This window comes from Euprymna scolopes, chromosome 9 (assembly GCF_053919585.1).
Source record: "Euprymna scolopes isolate OS-2025 chromosome 9, ASM5391958v1, whole genome shotgun sequence".
NCBI classification, from domain to species: Eukaryota; Metazoa; Mollusca; class Cephalopoda; order Sepiida; family Sepiolidae; genus Euprymna; species Euprymna scolopes.
In genome coordinates, this window is record NC_136490.1 from 76,388,106 (window position 1) to 76,407,535 (window position 19,430).

General features: G+C 36.1%; 1 protein-coding gene across 6 annotated transcripts in view; it reads left to right on the forward strand.

The window, feature by feature from the left end:
* The window catches only part of LOC145284712 (band 4.1-like protein 4A), a 402,359-nt gene that overhangs the window by 263,517 nt on the left and 119,412 nt on the right, over positions 1-19,430 (forward strand). For all 6 annotated transcript variants that reach the window (XM_080133620.1, XM_080133623.1, XM_080133622.1 and 3 more), the window contains exons 10-11: positions 184-275; positions 5,279-5,394. In XM_080133620.1, coding sequence (XP_079989746.1) covers positions 184-275; positions 5,279-5,394 — 208 coding nt within the window. The remainder of the gene's footprint in view (positions 1-183; positions 276-5,278; positions 5,395-19,430) is intronic.

The window sequence follows — 19,430 nt, forward strand, 5'->3', positions numbered from 1 at the left end:
ATATGTATGTAGTCTTTATTAAAAAATTTACCATTAAAACGGTTTTATTCACTGAATAAAATGATGAAAAATATGTTTTTAAAGTTGTGTGAATAAAAAAACATGTCTCATTTGTTTTTTGTTTTATTAGCTAAATAATAATCATTTTTCTGATCATTCTTCTATCATTTATTTTGTTTTTAGAATGATGAACATTGGTATGCTTTTGAATCGGCCAATAAAGTTGCATGTAAACATTTATGGAAATGCTGTGCTGAGCATCACGCTTTCTTCAGGTAAAATGCTGGTTTCCTATTTCATTTTCTTTTAATAAAAACAATGAATTTCAATTGATTTTCTTTGCTTAACAAAACGTTAATAATTAATCTATGTCCTATCATTAAAAGTAAAATATATAATTAATAGGATATAGAAAGGTTTTTTAATATCTTTTTGCACTGTATATTCATTGGCAAGGTAAATAAAAATAAACAATTATATTTGTTTTTTAAAAGAGTAAACATTGTTGACACACATTCCATAGATAAAAATTGTACAAGTTAAAAACTTTTAAGAATAAACTGAATATAGAAATAATAGTAAAAAAAGGTACATTTTTTTATATCTGATTAAATATTTAAGAGAATTCCTATAATGCTATGACATTTCCAAACCTTTGAGATAATTTGGATTTCATCTTGAGTTTTATTTGCACAATTGTTCAGCCGATACAATCTTCAACCTTTTTCATGTGTATCTTGTGAAATCCAGGAATCATTCTGTTGAATTCAGGAATTTGCATAGTTTCAAATAGAACCCTTTATTTAATTCATGTGGGTTGCATGCTTTCGTTCCATCAGCCATGACTCGGTGAAAGTCTTAAGTAATTTACAATCATATTAACCACATATAGGATTGAACCTCCAACATTCAGAAGAGAATCACTTATAACTAAATTTTACTAAGTGCATTATTCATTACATCACAGGTCCTTCTAATATGAATTCTGGGAGCCGATTCTATTTTTAGATTTACAATCTTACTATTTATTATGTGTTTAGTAATTTTAAATCTGTGTGTGTCTATATTATGGCTATATTAATTTTTAAACATGGTGGATAAAAATTGAAAGGGTTAGTTAACAGTGGGACCATAAATGTTTTTTGAGATTGGAGGGATGTGAAAATGCCCCAAATCATTCTGGATACAATATTTTTTATTAACTGTGAATACTTACACTAAACTATTTGACTATATCTGTTTTTTGCTAATTTGAATTCTCATTCCCCACCTATAAAAATGCTTATTGCTTTAAAATTTAAAAAATTAAAAGTTTCAATAAATTATGTGAACGTAAATATTTTTTCAACTGAACCTTATCTAAATAAAATTAGAATCTTTAGAAAGGTTATATCTAAAAAAGTTTATCTTTTTGAATCTTTTAAAGTGTTGACTATTAAAATAATTTCCAATGATAATCACTTTTTAAAATAAATCACTTTGCTTTATAGAGATTAATATTTTTACAACAGTAAATATTTTTACTGTATTTATTTTCTTTAATTTTTTATTTTATCCAAACAAAATATGAAAAGTATTTTTCCATGAAAATATTATGCTTGAAGAAATCTACAGAAAGGATTCAAACAATTTTTATCAATTACATTAAGTAAATAAATAGGTACATTAAGTAGAATGGCAGTCATAGTCATGCTAAAATGAGATAAATCTATTTCATAGAATTAAAATCCATAATTAACTGAGAGGTTTATTTTAGTAAATTTTCTCCTAAGACATATGATCATCTAAAATTAATGAAAAATAATTTAAGCCAATCAAGTCTTCCTGATTTATATAAACGGTTTAGAAAATAAAGTAATTATTTTGTTAGATTTTTTTTTGGATTTTCATCATCAAAATAAATTGATTTATTTATTAAGTGTACATATTTTACACAACGAATTTTTATCATCAAAATAAATTGATTTATTTATTAAGTGTACATATTTTACACAACGAATTTTTATCATCAAAATAAATTGATTTATTTATTAAGTGTACATATTTTACACAATGATTTTTATCATCAAAATAAATAGATTTATTTATTAAGCGCACATATTTAACACAATGGATTTTTCTCATCCAAATGAATTGATTTAAAAGTTGCACATATTTTACACAATCAATTTTTATCAAAATAAATTGATTTATTACGTGTGCATATTTTACACAATGGATTGTTATCATCAAAATAAATTGATTTGTTTATTAACTGCACATATTTAACACAATGAATTTTTATCATCAAAATAAATTGATTTATTAACTGCACATATTTAACACAATGGATTTTTTTCATCAAAATAAATTGCTTTATAAGGTGCACATAGTAATTGTCTGTATTTTTGAGATGAGGTGTTTTCATTGATTGAGATTGTCGGACTGACTTCCTCATCTTGTTTGTTAACATCACAACGTTTCGGCCGTTTTACCCCCCGGCCTTCATCAGGTGTTTTGTATCGAACACGGTACCTCCGTAATAATAATAAAGGATTGGGTTCGAGACTCCTAACAAACGGTTCCCCAGTTCAATACAAAACACCTGATAAAGGCCGGAGGGCAAAACGGCCGAAACGTTGTGACGTTAACAAACAAGATGAGGAAGTCAGTCCGACAATCTCAGTCAATGAAGGTGCACATATTTTACACAATGAATTTTTATCATCAAAATAAATTAATTTATTAAGTGTACATATTTTACACAATGAATTTTTATCATCAAAATAAATTAATTTATTAAGTGTACATATTTTACACAATGAATTTTTATCATCAAAATATATTGATTTATTTATTCAGTGTACATGTTTTACACAACGAATTTTTATCATCAAAATAAATTTATTAACTGTACATATTTTACACAATGAATTTTTATCATCAAAATAAATTTATTAACTGTACATATTTTACACAACGAATTTTTATCAAAATAAATGTATTAACTGTACATATTTTACACAATTAATTTTTATCATCAAAATAAATTGATTTATTTATTCAGTGTACATATTTTACACAATGAATTTTTATCATCAAAGAAATTGATTTATTTATTCAGTGTACATATTTTACACAACAAATTTTTATCATCAAAATAAATTTATTTATTAAGTGTACATACTTTATACAATGAATTTTTATCATAAAAATAAATTGATTTATTTATTAAGTGTACATATTTTACACAATGAATTTTTATCATCAAAATAAATTTATTAAGTGTACATATTTTACACAATGAATTTTTATCATCAAAATAAATTTATTAAGTGTACATATTTTACACAATGAATTTTTATCATCAAAATAAATTTATTAAGTGCACATATTTTACACAATGAATTTTTATCATAAAAATAAATTTATTAAGTGTACATATTTTACACAATGAATTTTTATCATCAAAATAAATATATTAAGTGTACATATTTTACACAATGAATTTTTATTATAAAAATAAATTGATTTATTTATTAAGTGCACATATTTTACACAATGAATTTTTATCATCAAAATAAATTTATTAAGTGTACATATTTTACACAATGAATTTTTATCATCAAAATAAATTGATTTATTTATTAAGTGCACATATTTTACACAATGAATTTTTATTATAAAAATAAATTTATTAAGTGTACATATTTTACACAATGAATTTTTATCATCAAAATAAATTTATTAAGTGTACATATTTTACACAATGAATTTTTATCATCAAAATAAATTGATTTATTTATTAAGTGCACATATTTTACACAATGAATTTTTATTATAAAAATAAATTGATTTATTTATTAAGTGCACATATTTTATACAATTAATTTTTATCATCAAAATAAAATTATTAAGTGTACATATTTTACACAATGAATTTTTATCATCAAAATAAATTTATTAAGTGTACATATTTTATACAATGAATTTTTATCATCAAAATAAATTTATTAAGTGTACATATTTTACACAATGAATTTTTATCATCAAAATAAATATATTAAGTGTACATATTTTACACAATGAATGTTTATTATAAAAATAAATTGATTTATTTATTAAGTGCACATATTTTACACAATGAATTTTTATCATCAAAATAAATTTATTAAGTGTACATATTTTACACAATGAATTTTTATCATCAAAATAAATTGATTTATTTATTAAGTGCACATATTTTACACAATGAATTTTTATCATCAAAATAAATTGATTTATTTATTAAGTGCACATATTTTACACAATGAATTTTTATTATCAAAATAAACATATTAAGTGTACATATTTTACACAATGAATTTTTATTATAAAAATAAATTTATTAAGTGTACATATTTTACACAATGAATTTTTATCATCAAAATAAATTTATTAAGTGTACATATTTTACACAATGAATTTTTATCATCAAAATAAATTGATTTATTTATTAAGTGCACATATTTTACACAATGAATTTTTATTATAAAAATAAATTGATTTATTTATTAAGTGCACATATTTTATACAATTAATTTTTATCATCAAAATAAAATTTTTAAGTGTACATATTTTACACAATGAATTTTTATCATCAAAATAAATTTATTAAGTGTACATATTTTATACAATGAATTTTTATCATCAAAATAAATTTATTAAGTGTACATATTTTACACAATGAATTTTTATCATCAAAATAAATTTATTAAGTGTACATATTTTACACAATGAATTTTTATCATAAAAATAAATTGATTTATTTATTAAGTGCACATATTTTACACAATGAATTTTTATCATCAAATAAAATTGATTTGTTTATTCAGTGCACATATTTTACACAATTAATTTTTATTATTAAAATAAATTTATTAAGTGCACATATTTCACACAATTAATTTTTATTATTAAAATAAATTTGTTTATTAAGTGCACATATTTCACGCAATTAATTTTTATTATTAAAATAAATTTGTTTATTAAGTGCACATATTTCACACAATTTTTATTATTAAAATAAATTTGTTTATTAAGTGCACATATTTCACGCAATTAATTTTTATTATTAAAATAAATTTGTTTATTAAGTGCACATATTTCACACAATTAATTTTTATTATTAAAATAAATTGATTTATTAAGTGCACATATTTCACACAATGCATTTTTCTCAACAAAATAAATTGATTTATTACATGCACATATTTTACAATATGAAAAAATGGAAATGTCATTTTCTTGTTGCTGTCAGTGCTCGGACGGAAAGAATGATGAAGGAAAACCAACACAGCCGTGACCAGCCAGAAGTCAACAGAGTTGCCAGTAAAAAGCATCAAAGACGATCACATTCTGATCCTAAAATTAGTGGTAAGTTTATTTGAAATTGATCTTCGAAATTGAAGACAAAATGAAAGACAACTTTTTACAATTATTAATGTTCCTAGTCGAAAACTTGGTAAATAATTGAAAGGGAAACAAAATCATGTAAGAAAAATGCTGTTGCTTCCAGATTAGCCTGTCTACTTGCTTCCTGAGATGAAATGCCCCTACATTTAATTTTTATTCTCTTTTGCAAAACTCTTATTTTCTGCAAGGCTGAGAATGAAAACTACCCACCAAGTACACCGAATCCACCAAGAACATCAAACTTATGATTAAGAAAGGAAATAAAAACAACCAAAATGAAATCTAAGAATGTTTATTTGAAGAAATGAACCAGATTTCACTCGACCCCTACTGCCCCCCCCCAACTGTAGAGAGTAGAAGTCCCTCAACTGGGCTACCTGTTGGCCGTAGGTAGCAACCCATAATGTCTTGGGACGGCATCCTAGTGGTTGAGCAAACCATGACTAGGAAAAAAAAAGTTGTGGCCCTGCAACACACCACTTCAGCCTTTACCTCGACTAGACAGGAGGTCGGAGAGGCCCGATCCGATCAATCGCCTAGTCATGCCAAGCCGTAACACTTACACTAGCAAATGTTAATCACAAAAAAAAAAAAAATGAAGTCTGAAGATAAAACAATATCTTACTCTTACTACAAATACAGGCAAACCAAATAAGTGTTGGAAGGCAGTGGCAAGGGTCAATCAATAGCTGAGATAAAACCACATGACTGCTCCCTACCCAATGTTTCTCTTAAACCTGGAAAATGAAACTAAAGGAGGAATGAGGAAGCGATGGCATCAACCGATTGATTATATCTTTTTTGTATCCTTGGGATGAAAGGGCGAATGGGTTTTCCTCCTAACATCTCCCACATTTGGGCTCCAAGGAGGGTGGGGAGCAAGAAAGAGGAAAACTGATCAACTATACATGTAATATATAATTAAAAACTCAGAAAAACCAAAAGAACTCACTCTGACGTTTCAGATGTCACTAGCTCAGACAACAATTTAATCTTGAACATATTGATGAAGAAAACTTTCCAAGATTCATAGTTATTGAAAACTTGGAAGGAAAAAAGGCCAGCGATCTGTCTCCATTTCTAATCGAAAAAATATTAACTCAAAATATCAATCCTAAAACGGTTAAAAAAAAAATGAAAAATGGCAACCTGCTTCTTACAGTAGACAACTACAAAGATGCAAAGAACCTCCTAGGAATGGAAAAATTCCATATCTATAAATGCAGGACTTTTGCCCACGAAAGGTTAAACACTTCAAAAGGCGTAACAGAAGAAACCAAAAATGCTCTAAGAAAACAGGTAGTGATTGATCATATCTGAATCAATATAAAAAGGAATGGTCAATCCATACCTACGACATATATACTAACATTTAATACTCCTAAAATTCCAAAAGAAGTTAAAATTAGATATACACTTGAAAAAGTGGAACTATATATACTAGCCCCTCTAAAATGTTTTAAGTGTAAAAAATATGTGTAGCAGAAGTAGCAATAACTAAAATGAGGGGAAAAAGAGCTTACCTCGGGTACGTCTGTTGTGTCACCGGTTGGGGGGGAAAAGAGAATTCCAAGATGGCGTCCGGGGTTTTTTATTAGCGTTTACCCCATGCAACTCTCGGAAAATCACGTTTCTTTCTCATGTGATTATGCAAATGGATAATTCCCGGCCACTATAAAAGCAGGAGGCTAGAGACGAGTCGGCAGTGTCCTGCAAATTGTGTGTGTGGGTGTTTCTGGCGATTGGAGTGTGTCTTCTTTTACCACGGTTATCACGGACAGGAATTCCCTCTCTTCTGGAGGTGGGCGATATTGACTATTTTGAAGTTGTACTGTTGCTGACAGAACATTTATTTTTTTTTGCCTACTACATTTTTGTTTCAATATGGTCACCATAGAGAAATTTGCAGAGGGCACAAAACATGTGGAAAATGTGCTCTAAAAGAAGCCAACCACACAGAAAATGAATGCCCCAATGAAACAAAATGTCCAAATTAGCTGGAAAACCATCCAGCATACTTCAAAAACATGCAAAATCTTTAAAAAGGAAAAAGAAATTTTTGAATTAAAATACAAAGAAAATATATCCTTCCCTGAAGCAAGGAAAATGGTAGATTCCTACCAAAAAGTAAACACCTACGCAAACATCACAAAAAATTCAAGCCAAACTAACCAAACCAATTACCAAGAGTTACTCAATAAACTAGTTTTTGAACTCCAAAATCTGATTGAAACTTTAAAAACAAACCAAAATGAAACTGACAAGAAACAAATACTAGTATCTTTGAAAACTCAAGTTCCAAAGAGCAAAATAGAATCTGATCAATAAAAAACTATAAATAAACCAACATGAAAGATCCAAATCATGAACAAGGACAAAAGCAGACATTAAACACAATATCAAGAAAGATGTAAACAGAACAGGGAAACACAAAATCCCCTTCCAAAATATAAAACAGAAACAGTATCAATTGAAAACAAAAATAAATTTGAATAAATCGAGAGCCGGGAAGGACACATAAGACAGCAAATCAAAAAGCCCCAAACCAAGACATAAAAAAAAAACCTCAGCAAGATCTCTCAGCTAAGACACAGACACTAACAAGAGACACACCTCCTACATCCAAAGAGATGGAGATAGATGAGAACTACAAAAAGATAACTAGACCCAAAACACCCAAATAGCAAACTAAAATACAAAACATGACACACAAAATCATACCGGATAGAAATAAGACAAATAATATAATCCAGTGGAACTGTCATGGTTTAAAGACAAACCTAAATGAGCTCACTATTCTACTCGATAAACTACTCCCAGTAGTGGTTTGTGTTCAAGAAACCTTCATGAAATCGGATGACAATATAAAAATTAAAAACTACAATCAGTATAACTATATACACAACACTGGACTCAGGGCCTCTGGAGGTACATCAATCCTTATTAGAAATGACATACCCAAAAGTCAAATACAACTTAATACTAAACTGCAGGCTACTGCAATAAAAGTAACACTCCACAAAACCATCAACATTTGCTCACTATACATACCCCCCAATGAAAACATCACAGAAACAAATCTGAGCAAACTAATACAGCAACTTCCAAAGCCATACATCCTTATGGGGGATTTAAACAGCCATAATGAGATATGGGGAAGTGAAAAAACAAGAAAAAGGGGAAAAATTATAGAAAATATAATAAATGATGAAAACCTATATCTGTTTAATGATAAAACACACTTATTTACACCCAGAAACTGGTAAATTCACATCAATTGATTTTGCATTATGTGATCCAACACTTGCCTTGGATAACAAATGGAATGTACTAGAAGATTCATATGGAAGTGACCACTTTCCCATTACACTTGAAAACAATGATCCAATGCCAGAAAACAAAATACCCCTATAGAACTTGCTGATTGGAAAAAAATCCAAAATTTATGTCGGATTAAACTAACATCGGATAATAACCCAAATCCAAATATCACATATTTTACCATAATATTGCTGAGGAATGCATTCCAATAAGCTCTACCTCCCCAAAACATAATAAACCCTGGTTTGACGAAAAATGCAAAGTAGCCATCAAAACTCGTCGAAAAGAAAATTATAAAAAGAACCAACTAAAGAAAATCTCGATAAATATAAAAACCATTAAAGAATCAAAGCAAGCATCATGGGAAAACTATGTATCAAAAATAAATACAAAAAGTAAAAAGGTCTGGGACATGATCTGAAAAATCTCAGGGAAAGGTAGAAATCTTGGGGAGGTAGAGCTTTTGGAATACATTCCTACTAATTGTTTCTCTTATAACTGAAAAAATACCTGACAGCTAGCTACATATATCCAATATACACTTTACCTCCAAGACGACTGCCTTTGTCTAACTTACATGCTTAATAAAAAAAATCTGTTTTTCGCAAACTAAACTTTACTTGAAACACTAAATCCTAATGAAACTCTACTGTATTCTGTAAGTTAATAAACCCGTCTCTTGAAAGCTAACAATCTGCACTACCCCTTCCCCCCAAGCTGCCACTAAAACTCCTACATTGCACACGCCTTTGTAGTGGAATCTTTAGCTTCCAGCCCTTAACCTTCACATGCTGACCGCTTAAGTCATCACTAAACATCTATACATTTCTATCTCTAAGATATGCATTAGAGATCATTCCTATCCAGTTAGGTACTTAACAGCCAAAGTATGTACTCAGATGCAAAGCGATCTTCATTACATAACAATGTCTCCTCCTAGTTTTGCAATGATTAATACGAAACTGAACCGATACTCTTTGTTATGCAAAATGCTCCATGACTCTTAATTGAAAGCTGACATTTCCTTCCTTCAATAGTAGAAACATACAACTTCTACTTATTCGCATCTACTGAAAACTTGCCCATATATCTATTTACTTAATTACACATACGGAAAACACTTACCTCCAGTTTTATCCGTACTGTATTGCACTTACATCTTAATCCTCCTGTCATCTAAAATATACAGAGACTGGGCACAACAATTCTTAGTTCAGTTCTTAATACCTACTCATACTGTAACGTTATCCTATACCTAAGCTAACATATAAATAAAATCAAAATCTTTTTAAAAATCCAAAGGAAAAGTTTTAAACTACATTAACTCCTTTCTAACACTTCCACTGCATGAGCTTTACTTACACCCTTTTTTCCAGTAACAACGAAATACAATGTCCCTAATTCACTTTGAGGAGTGTAACTATTCAGGAGATATATAACCTCTACAAACTAACCCACTAACATTAACTAACCACGCGGGGTCGCAGAAATACCTGGATTAGGACCCAGGCATGGAGCAAACCCTCTCAGTGCTGACAGGCCCAGTAGATCTTCCCAGATCATCCTTCTAGGAGACGGAAAACTGTGAAACTAAACCAAAGGGGAGGGAAGTCTCTCCAGTCTTGGATGACAACCTTCCTAGAGCTGTTGACTCAAACAAATTACCGGTTTGCAAACCTAAACTGCTTAAGGAGTAGATAGGCTTTGGCTATCGCCCGGCTTCCATACTCTTTCTTTGCCAGTCAGGTGCAGAGATGCTATCACAGTGATTCGACAGAAACACTCAGTGGTAGATCTTGTTTCTTGTCTAGGGCAATGAACGCCGTTTTCCCCACTCCCGACACATCCCACCCCACAAAACTGGGCACTTGGGAGTGCTTGAGTACCACATCTGCCTGTGCAATTAGATTGGGTTGATCTTCATCTGATGGGTTGAGGGTACCGGATTGACAGTTCTTGGCTGCTGTTTCCAACTGATAGTACAGGAGCCCTAACTCTTTAGTAGCACTTAGAGCGGCTGCTCCATCAACAGTTGTATAATATCAGGATGTTTGTAGTGCCATGTCGCACATGGAAAGGGACCCTGCACTCATCCCCGGTGGGCTTTCCTGAGGCCACAGTCCTAGTTGAAGAAAGGTCAGCTGATGGTCTATTTGTGTTGCATGTCTGATACTCTGCATAACCTCTTGTTCAGCTCTCCCTTACCTAAACTGAAACTCTTTTAAAAAACAATGACAGTACAATCCAAAAATAAGCTTAAACCAGGCTAAGGATCAAACAAATCCAACTTGCCTCCTCCCTTGAGGCTTGCATTCACGAACATCCATGGGCTTAGAACTAATTTAGCTGATGTTGAAGCATTTCTTCTAACAAATACCCCGGATATTTTAGCATTAAGTGAGACTAACCTACACTCCTCCATCCCCGCTAACTACTTTAACATGCCTGGATATCTCCCACTCTGCCATAAGGACTCTGACAGACATATGCACGAACTTGGAGTCTACATTTGTAATACTCTCCCCTGGACTAGAGAAACAAACCTAGAATCGGACAATCAAGTCTTTATGTGCTTTAGACTAAACATGCAACATAGCATAAGCTACTTTTATTTTCTCTACCGCTCTCCCTCGACCCAGGACTGCACCATAATAAACAAAGTCTCTGACAGCATAGACACAGCACTCTCCCTCGACACTGTAGAGGCCAGAAAGGAGTTACCTCCCTTTCGCTCAGACTTTGCATAAGTGGAGTTATCCCCCTTATAAAAGGACAGGCGAATCGCCATTATGGGTTTACATTCGTTCACGGCGACACGCTGTCGGATTGGAAAACCAGCTTGCTTAACGCAAACCTTACATGGCGCTACGAACATATTGTCACTTTAAAACGTGAAATACTTATATCGCAGCATTGAACTAAAGGTATCGTTACACTATGGAACAAGAAAACGTTCTCTTATTACGTCAACTAGTCGAGTTACAAAAAGAAAACATCGAATTACAGAAGGACATCTTACACGGACGAGCGAACACGCCACAAACAAAAAGAATGCAGCGACCTTCTATAGGTCTGGACTCAACAGATAGCGAATGGGAACCCTTTTTAGACACCTGGTCATGGTACAAGGAGATGTGCAGACTCGAAAATCTAGCTGCAATTCGAAACGAACTGCGAGAAGCATGCACACCGGAAACGAACAGGTTACTGTTTGAGCTCGTTGGACCAGAACGACTCAACAACACGGCAGAGGAATACCTTCTTCGTCAAATACAACTGGTGGCCGTTCGAGGCTTACACAAGGAAGTCCACCGACAAACGTTTCACTCCATGAAACAAAATGAGGGTGAGTCAGTGACCCATTTTTTATCGCGGTTACATGGCCAGGCGAAATTTTGTGAATTTCGTATTCAGTGTCCGAACAAACCCACTTGCCGGCAGCAGGTTAATTACTCGGACGATATGGTTGCGGGGCAAATGATGGCAGGGTTAAGAAATATCGAACACCAGAGAAGGGTACTGGCAGAGGCAGCTACACTTCCTACCTTGGATCTAAAGTTTTCACAGTTGGTTTGCCTGGAGGCAACAGACAAGGCAACTCCACACTTTTCCGATACCACACAACCTCTCGCGATGTCTGGGGTACAAAGGTCGAATCAAGTACAACAAATGCATGAGGCAAAGGCCCTGTCGACCCCACGGGACACCAAACCTTGCAATGGTTGCAGAAAAACATTACACCGAGGTGGATCGATGAACCGGAAAGATTGCCCAGCAGTGGGACTCAAGTGCCACTTTTGTGGAATAGTAGGGCACATTAAAAAGGTGTGCCGGAAAATTAATAGATCCAAAACGGAGGCTATAAAAAGTGGGGAGTCGTTCATGTTTTGCACCACAGATAAAGCCCCTACTCACAGACACAATGAGAGACAACCGGCAAACATTCCTCACCTTGAGTGGAATGGGAAACAGTTCCAGGTGGGCGCCCCAGAACCGCCCCCCTCAGTTACAGCAGAGGTAACTGTAATGAACAAGTGCCATGCGACCTTTGGAAGGGTGCCAAAGAAGCCGATGAAAGTGAGCACCCACGCCATCCAAGCCTTCGCGGATACAGGAGCCCAAACTTGCTCTGTTGGCCCCGAGATTCAAGGACTCCTCGGGTACCCAAATGGGTACTTGGTTCCAACTACCCATCGGATAAGGGGTATAACAAATAGCCAGTTACACATCAAGGGGGTCCTGTTTTTACATATTAAGGTGGGATCAAGAGAAACACGACAGGCAGTGTATGTGCTGACAACACATCCGGGCTCTACTTATCACAAACGGCACTTAAGGAGCTGAAATTATTGCCATCCAATTTTCGTACATCATTATCGCAAAGCAGCTCAGCGGAAACAGAAGAGACGGCCCCTTGCGGGTGTCCGCGCAGAGCACCGGCTCCGAGGAAACCAGCAGCAATCCCATTGGAGCCAACCGACATTAACAGAGAAAAATTGGAGCAATGGCTAAAGGAACATTTCAAGGCCAGCGCATTCAATACCTGTCCACACCAACCACTCCAAGTAATGAAGGGTAAACCCTTAGAAATAAAATTCCTCCCAGATGCGACACCGACGGCAATCCACACACCAATACCTGTCCCCCATCATTGGAAGGAAAAGGTGAAACAAGATATAGACCATGACGTGGCACTGGGGATAATCGAACCCATACCGGTAGGCACACTCGAGAATGGTGGTCACACCAAAAAAGGATGGATCCCCAAGGCGGACGGTGGACTTACAAAAGTTGAACGAGGCGACCATGAGGGAGATGCACCACACTTCGTCCCCATTCAATCAGGTCTCGGTAATACCTGCACATACCAGGAAGACTGTACTCGATGCGTGGAACGGTTACCACAGTTTACCGCTGTCTCCAGCTGCGCGAAATGCCACCACGTTCATCATTGAATGGGGTCGATACAGGTACTGTCGAGCCCCTCAAGGATTCCATGGATCAGGATGGCTACACCCGTCAATTTGATATCACCATGGACATGGCTCGAAAAACTCGGTGTATAGATGACAGTCTCCTGTGGGACAACTCAATGGAATCCTCATTCTGGCACACAATTGAATATATAAACCACTGCACAGATAGAGGGATTGTGTTTAACCCAGACAAGTTTCACTTTGCTGACATGGAAGTGGAGTTCGCAGGGTTTCAAGTAATAGCGAACGGGGTCAAACCCACAAGAAGAATGACTGAAGCCATCCTGAGCTTCCCCACCCTGACAAATATTACTGGGGTTAGGTCCTGGTTCGGACTCGTAAACCAAGTCTCCTATGCATTCTCACAAGCGGAAGTTATGGCCCCAGTCCGAGAATTGCTGAAAACAAAGGAAAGGAAATTTTATTGGGATGAGACATTGGAACAGGTATTCCAAGAGCCAAAAAAAATAATAGTGGAAAGAATTGAAAAAGGCATCCAAACGTTCGAAATGAACAGAGCAACAGGACTCGCGACAGACTACAGCAAAACAGGGATATCGTATTTTCTGTTTCAAAAGCACTGTAGATGTGAGGGGGGAATTAAACATGAGTTGTGGGGATGGCCATTGGAAACTCATCCTGGCGGGATCCCGTTTTACAAACGACGCGGAATCACGATATGCACCAGTGGAAGGTGAAGCCTTGGCTCTGATCTATGGGTTGGAATCATGCCGTATGTTCATACTCGGATGCCCAGACTTGGTGATTACAGTGGATCACTTACCGCTCATAAAGATATTTTCAGACCGAGCCCTGAAGAATATAAAAAACCCACACCTGTTAAACTTCAAGGAAAAGTCACTCATGTATAAATTCAAGATAAAACATCGACCGGGGAAACTCAACTTGGCCCCTGACTGTGCATCTCGGTACCCAGCGGGCACCCCACCAAGAGACCAGGACCAATCCATTGACACCGCAGTCAAAGCCGCCTACAAATCAATGTACGAGAATGATACTACGTTAAGAGCCATCACATGGGGAAGGATTGTGGCTGCGGCAGCCAGAGACGAAGAATGCAGGACTTTGAAAGAACTGATTCAAAATGGCTTCCCCCAGTCACGTAACAATATCCCAACCGTAGTTCGAGTCTTCTGGCCTATGCATGAGGAGCTATATTGCCTGGAAGGAGTGATCATCAAGGGGAACAAAATCCTAATACCTCGACAACTCCGCGCAGAGGTATTGGAATCTCTTCATTCCGCTCATCAGGGTGTGAACGGAATGCTGGCGAATGCGAGACGACTATTCTGGCCAGGGTTGGATGCTAACATCAGGCAAACAAGAGCCCAGTGCCGCACGTGCAATGAAATTGCACCATCTCAGCCCAGGGAACCCTTGATGTCCCCAGCAGACCCGGAATTTCCATTCCAACAAGTGGTTGTTGACTTCGTCCAGATGCAGGGTAGACACTTTATGGTATACGCAGACAGGTATACGGGATGGGTTGAAGTGGCCCTAATGACGTCGGGAAGAGCCAAGACGGTGTGTGATACCTTGCGGACTTGGTTCTGTACCTACGGCATACCGGAAGAAAATTCGTCGGATGGTGGACCACCATTTGAATCCCAGGAATACGACTCCTTTTTGAGGAATTGGGGCATACGAAAACGTACCTCATCAGCGCATTATGCCCAAGGCAACGGCCGCACAGACTAGCTGTCAAAACCGCGAGACGTATACTGGCGGACAATACGGACAGTTATGGACACCTGTGCCATGATTGGGCGGCCCGAGCACTACTGACCCATAGGAACACGCCTGTCCAAGATCTGGACATGTCCCCAGCCATGATGCTGTATGGTCGGGTCATTAAAGACCACCTTCCTGTCCTGCGGGACAAATACCAGGTTCGAAAACAGTGGACAGAAATAGGCAAACTAAGGGAAGTGGCAATGGCCAAAAGACACATGAAGAACGAGCAGTATTACAACCAACATTGTCGCCCACTCCGGGAACTCCAGGTAGGAGATTACGTCCAGATCCAGAACCAGGACGGGAACCACCCACGTCGATGGACAAAGACGGGGAGAATCGTGGAGACCCAGGGGTACCGACAGTACCAAGTCCGGGTCGATGGAAGCAATCGAGTGAAATTGCGCAACCGTCGGTTTCTCCGCAGAATACACCCGGTAGTGGATGGCCCTCGTAACATCAGACAAGAAATCCCGAACCCACCTATAAATGTGGAGACCCCACAGGCACAACCTCTGGAGGAGGCAATGGAGGTGGAACAACACGCCGACACGGAATCCCCAAGCGAGCATGAGGAAGAAATGGAAGTGGAAGATACCACGGGAGGAGATACCCAAAAATACAGTCCTCCTCTATTAAGGGAACCGTCAAGTCAGAGGACGAGAGCCCCAAGGGGTTTGTTGCCGCAAATGCGGGGGAAATCGCACGAGTATTTCTCCACATAAAAGATGACCACAACAACTTGCTTTTGTGGTCATGAGGGGGAGGGACATGTAGAGGCCAGAAAGGAGTTACCTCCCTTTCGCTCAGACTTTGCATAAGTGGAGTTATCCCCCTTATAAAAGGACAGGCGAATCGCCATTATGGGTTTACATTCGTTCACGGCGACACGCTGTCGGATTGGAAAACCAGCTTGCTTAACGCAAACCTTACAGACAGTAGCGCACAAGTACATGTCTTTGGTGACTTTAATGTCCACCACAAAAACTGGATTGGATTCTCTACTTACACAGAGGCAGCAGGCAACACAACACATAGCTTCTCTATGTCTCACTCCCTATCACAAATGGTTATGTTTCCAACCCGTTTCCTTGACCAGCAAGAACAACACACATCACTTCTAGATCTGTTTCTGACCACGGTTCCCTCAGATTTTACTGAAATAATTAAAAAATGCATTGACACACAAAAATTAGGAACTCGTGACTTCTGGAAAATCTACAACAGTGTAGTAAATAATGGACAATCAACAATTCCCCCATTAACCAACAATCACAAGGTTTGCTCAGCAACTGAGAAGATTAACATGCTTGCCAGTCGGATTGCCTCTAATTCCACACTGGACCCTTCCAACCATCCCTTCCCTGACTTTCCTTTGCGGACAGACACCATACTAGATGATCTGAAAATCACCCCTGCTCAGGTGCACGCTATCATAAAAAAACCTTGACACTTCAAAAGCATGTGGACCTGATCTCATCCTGGCTGTGCTATTAAAAAAGTGCTCCGCCAAAGTAGCTCCAGTTTTCTCCAAACTCTGCAACAAATGCCTTATTGAATTTTGCTTTCCAGACTGTTGAAAAACTGCTTCTATGGTATTCAAGAATTCTGGCGAAAGAACTGACCCATTAAATTATTGTCCCATTATCCTTCTGCCACTTATCACCAAAGTATTTGAGTCCATAATTAACCAAGCTCTAGTTCATCACCTTACAGATGCTAAACTTCTGACTGACCAAAATATGGATTTTTTCACAGCAGACATCCTAATTTTAATCTGTGAACGTATATACCATTCACTGGACAAAGCGGGGAAAACAAAGTGTTAGCTCTAAATATATCTAAAGCTTTTGACAAGGTATGGCATGAGGGTCTCCTTAGGAAAATTAGATCATACGGTATCACTGGAAGAATACTTAACATAATTAAATCCTTCTTAGATAAGAGGAAAATCCAGGTTGTCCTTGACGGTCGTGCATCTAAACAATATGATATAAATGCGGGAGTGCCTCAAGGATCTATCTTTGGACCTCTATTATTCCTAATATTCATAAATGACCTCCTCGACAAGATTGCCTCTGAGATGGGTATATATGCTGATGACACCAAACTCTGTAACAGGCATGACAGGAAAACAAATGAACACATATCTAAAGAAATGACAGAAACACTAGAGGATGACCTCCAACCTGTAATGGAATGGGGACAAAAATGGATGGTCACGTTAAATGCTGTCAAGACTAAACTGGTTTTCTTCAATAATTACAAGAAACCTTCTCTACCACCAATAGCAATGGCCAATGACTCTTTATCTGAAAGTACATCTTTCAAACTCCTTGGCCTTACGTTCACAGGAAACATGAGTTGGAACAATTACATTGAAAGCATTGCCAGGACCGCTGCGAAGAAGGTAGGCTCTCTCTACCGTGCTAGAAAACTACTAACACCTGAAAGTAATCTGTACCTCTATAAGGCCACCATTCGCCCATGTATGGAGTATTGTTGTCATATTTGGGCTGGTGCATCTGCTACTAGTCTCTCGCTCCTAGACAAGGTTCAAAAGAGAGTTGCCAATCTGATGGGTCCTGAACTGTCATCTAAGCTTCAGCATCTGTCCCATCGACGAAATGTAGCATCCCTCTGCCTTTTCTACAAGTATTTTAATGGTGAATTCTCTAATGAACTGCAAGCACTTGTGCCCCCATGACGTAAACACCCTTAACAAACCTGGCAGGCAGCTAAATCCCACCCCCACACAGTAGAGATCCCTAGATGTAAAAGATCTTTCTACTCCAGTAGTTTCTTACTAGGAACCGCTAGACTTTGGAATTCCCCTTCGGGTTCCTTCCCCAGCTGTAGTTCAAGTGTGACGTAAACTGACATCTTGCTGCCAAAATCCCTACATAGTACCCCAGTAACTGTTGTCCCTGATAGTAGCCCCCTCCACCAAAGTGGCAATGTGCCTTGTTTGTGGTGAAAATGTAATAAAAAAAAAAGTAAAAAAAAAAAATAAAAAAAAGTAACAGCAACCCTACTAAACACCTGACCTATAATAACCAAAAAATTACTAGCAAGAAAGAAATGGTAGATTATCTTGCTGAAAATTTTGCAAAAAACTCCTCTTCAAAAACTCTAACCAAAAACTCCAAATTATTAAGGAAACAGCAGAAAAGGAAAAACTCCAGTTTCAGACAAATAATACAGAAAAATACAACCAGCCATCTCTAAAAATTAACTAAAAGTATCCCTAAGCAAAGCTCATGACTCAGCTGTTGGCCCTGATCAAATCCACTATCAATTTATGAAACAATTTCCTGATACGTCTTGATTACCTACTATAAATATTTAATGATATTTGGGAAAATAGCAACGTCTCTGAAATATGGAGGTAGGCAATAGTAACCCCTAAACCTAAATCATCAAAGGACTCTACAAATCCCATGAATTACCGATCTATAGCACTCACTAGCTGTATTTCCAAAATAATGGAAAGAATGATTAACAGCAGATTAATATGGTACCTTGAGACAAATAATCTGATTACAGATTATCAGTAAAAACAAGAAACAGGGGTACCACAAGGAAGCATCCTGTCTGTCACACTCTTTAGCATTAAAATAAATAACATTGTTAAAAATATAAATGTAGGAACAGAATGTGTCCTCTATGTGGATGATTTCCTGATCTGCTGTAGATCAAAATATATTCCAAGAATAGAACGCCATTTACAACTGTGTCAAAACAAAATAAATGAATGGACAACAAAGAATGGATTTAAATTTTCAGAAGAAAAAACAAAAGCCATCCATTTCTGCCAAATCCGAAAAATGCACCATGACCCAATATTGAAACTGGACAATGAAATAATACCTATAGTTGATCAGTATAAATATTTGGGCATCATCTTTGATAAAAAGCTAACATTCATTCCTCATATTAAATACC